The sequence below is a fragment of the Perognathus longimembris genome, chromosome 12, assembly GCF_023159225.1.
Source record: "Perognathus longimembris pacificus isolate PPM17 chromosome 12, ASM2315922v1, whole genome shotgun sequence".
Classification (NCBI taxonomy): Eukaryota; Metazoa; Chordata; class Mammalia; order Rodentia; family Heteromyidae; genus Perognathus; species Perognathus longimembris.
Genome location: NC_063172.1, coordinates 49,102,859 through 49,106,087, shown reverse-complemented (window position 1 = coordinate 49,106,087; position 3,229 = coordinate 49,102,859). Strand labels below are relative to the sequence as shown.

At 36.3% G+C, this 3,229-nt stretch overlaps 1 protein-coding gene across 1 annotated transcript; it reads right to left on the bottom strand.

The window, feature by feature from the left end:
- Positions 1–1,204: 1,204 nt before the first annotated feature.
- Positions 1,205–1,598, bottom strand: LOC125360617 (60S ribosomal protein L31-like). The gene has a single exon (XM_048358657.1). The coding sequence runs from the start codon at positions 1,583–1,585 to the stop codon at positions 1,205–1,207; it is 381 nt and encodes a 126-aa protein (XP_048214614.1). The 5' UTR covers positions 1,586–1,598.
- Between the last annotated feature and the right edge of the window lie 1,631 nt (positions 1,599–3,229).

Below are 3,229 nucleotides of genomic sequence, written 5' to 3'. Positions count from 1 at the left end.
TTAAAATATTTTTGCCCCTTATTTTTTTTTTTTACTTTTCTTTCAAATGAGAAGTGCTAAATTATTGGTGCATTTACTTCAGAAAATAACTTTGAATAAACGCAGATAAGAGGAAAATGCTGAACACATTAAGTCTATATTATATTCAAAAGCTATCACCAGTGTCATTGAATTTTAGCATTATTGTCATTAAAATAATATGTTTAGAAAGATTTTATAACTTTTAACTTCAGGTCAGAAATAAGATGAATTGAATTATTTTAAGCTATAAAGTCCTTTTTCTTAACCATTGGTATGATGAAATCCTTCTTACATTGTAAATGCTTTCGGAAATTTTGTGCAGAAAAAATACATAAATGTATATATTGTATTTAAGTATTGTAGACTATCTCCCTTTTTTAAGAGAGTGCTTTGAAAGTTTTTTGAAAGTTTTCATTTTCACATTGAACCTGAGACCCTCCAGTTCCACTGGTTTGATTCCTTATTTCTACCTGTTCAGTGGCAAATTTGCAACATGCACTCAATAGTAAAGTTTCTAGTATGCTGCAAAAAAGAATTAGCCCACAAAAATCAATAGCTTTTCTGTATGTCAACAATGAGAAGAGCAAGGCTGAAATCAGGAAAGCAACTCCTTTTGCAATAGCTTCAAAATATCTAGGAATTAACCAAAGACGTTAAAGGACCGCTATGATGAAAAACCTGAAAAAAGAAATTAAAGTGAAAACACCTCCCATGTTTCTGGATTGGGAGGATTAACATGGTGAAAATGTCAAAAGCTATCTACAAATTCAATGCAATATACATCAGTATCCCAACAATATTCTTCAATGATAAATAAGAAGCAATCCAAAAATTATATGGAATACTAGCAGGCCCCGCGTAGCAAAAACAATCCTTAGCAGGAAGAACAGTGCTAGAGGAATGTCAATACCAAACTTCAAATTATTTCAAAACAGTAAGTATAAAAACAGCTTGGTACTGGCCCATGAGCAGACCTGAGGACCAATGGAATAGAATTGAAGTCCTAGAAATGAACCCACAGACCAATAGCCACCTAATCATTGATTAAGTAGCAAAAAACTCTAGATGGAAGAAAGCTTCTTAAAAAATGGTGCTGGCAGAATTGGCTACACACATGCATTTATTTATTTATTTATTTATTTATTTATTTATTTATTTGCAATTTTATAGCTTTATTTGACACTCACTGGCTAATTCTCGTCCACATTGACTGTAGATTTCTGAACGTGGTGACCGGGACATAGGTCACCAGAGTATAGAGCTTGTTTGGTGAGTCTTCATCTTCCTTTCGTTTCCTGGACAGGTGCACACGGATCCGATAGGGGACATTCCTTATTCCTTTAGCCCAGACAGCTTTGTTGAGCCTGGTATCAATGCGCACATCTGGAGTCCCCATCTCCTTCATGGCGAACTTCCGGATCTCTTTGAGTGCACGAGGGGCTCGCTTCTTAAAGCCTACTCCATGGATGCGCTTGTGAATGTTGATGGTGTATTCTCTGGTCACCACCTCGTTGATGGCAGAACAGCCCTTCTTCTTCTCACTACCCTTCTTTGCGGGAGCCATTCTGCCGGGCCCAAGCTGGAAAGCCACACATGCATTTATATATCACCTGCACCAGAATCAACTCCAAGTGGACTTGGAGGTAAGAGCAGATATCCTGAAAATATTACAGGAAGGGATAGGGGAAACACTAGGCCTCCTTGGTACAAACTGAAATTTCCCAAATAAAGATCCAGAAACACAATAAATCAAAGAAAGGCTGGATAAATGGGACTGCGTCAAACTGAAGAGTTTCGGCATGGCAAAGGGAATAGTTAGTAAGATATATAGAAAGACCACAGAATGTGAGAAGATTTTCACTAACTATGCATCAGACAAGGACCTCATATCTAAAATATACTTAGAGCTCAAAAAATTACACCCCCCCCCAAGAAAAACAAAGACTTAAAGAGACTTCTCTGAAGAAGAAAGAAGAATGGTCAATAGATACATGAAGAAATGTTCAATATCTCTGGCCATAAAAGAAACACAAATCAAAACTACATTGAGATTCTACCTCATCTCAGTTAGAATTATGATTATGAAGAAAACAAATAATAACAGATGCTGGTCAAAAGGGAATGCTACTATACTGTTGGTGGGAATGCAAGCTTGTTCAACCATTGTGGAAAGCAGTATGGAAGGTCTTCAGAAGACTAAACACAGGGCTCCCCAGTGACCCAGCAACCCCACTCTTGGGTATTTATTCAAATGACCACAAACCAGTGAGCACTAAAGCCAAAAGCACAACTGTGTTCATTGCAGCATTGTTTACCATAACTAAGGTATGGAATCAACCCAGATGCCCCTCACTGGATGAATGGATCAAGAAAGTGTGATACATATATTATATATATATAATATATATATAATTGTATGTGCATATATGTGCATGCACATATATATACATACATATAGGAAAAAATTATATTAAGCAAAGTAAGCCAGACCCAAAGAAACATAGGCTGCATGTTTCCCCAAATTTGTAATAATTATACTGTGCCTATGAAACTACAAGTAAACCCAATGGATAGTCAAAGACAAATAATTACAATGCAACAGTGATTTCACTAAACACTACGTTGGAAATTAAATGAACTTTACAATATGGGAGAGTGAAGTCCTAGGGTGAGGAGGGAAGGAAGAGAAAATGAGGGAGTGGGTAACACTGTTCAAAAGAAAATGTCCTCATTACCTAACTTACATAACTGTAATCCTCTGTATATCACCATTACAATAAAATTTAAATGAAAAAAAAATTGTGTTCTCAGTTGTTTATGTTGACACTGTAGAACAACTGATAGGAAAGCCACAGGCAATTATAAAATATAATTATGGTACTGAAATAGTCTTGTTTGTGCCACAGGTTCAGAGCTAGGAAAGAATTTTAATATGCTTAGGATGGGGGTTTGACCTGACATTCTGATGTGTGATGGAGTTGAAAATATGTAACTTGGAATGAAAAAAATGATCTGTAAGGAGAGGGAAAGGAAATTTGTGGCTTTTTTCCATTTGAAAATAATTACAGCTTCCTTTAGCCAACTCCAGGAGATTTAATAACTTTTTGTATTGGAGAAGGGTGGCGGAGCCATGTGGCTACCTCCTGCTTCTGTGTCTGAACTACAAATAGCACAGTTTGGAAGCTATGAATAATTTGTTCACTGTAAA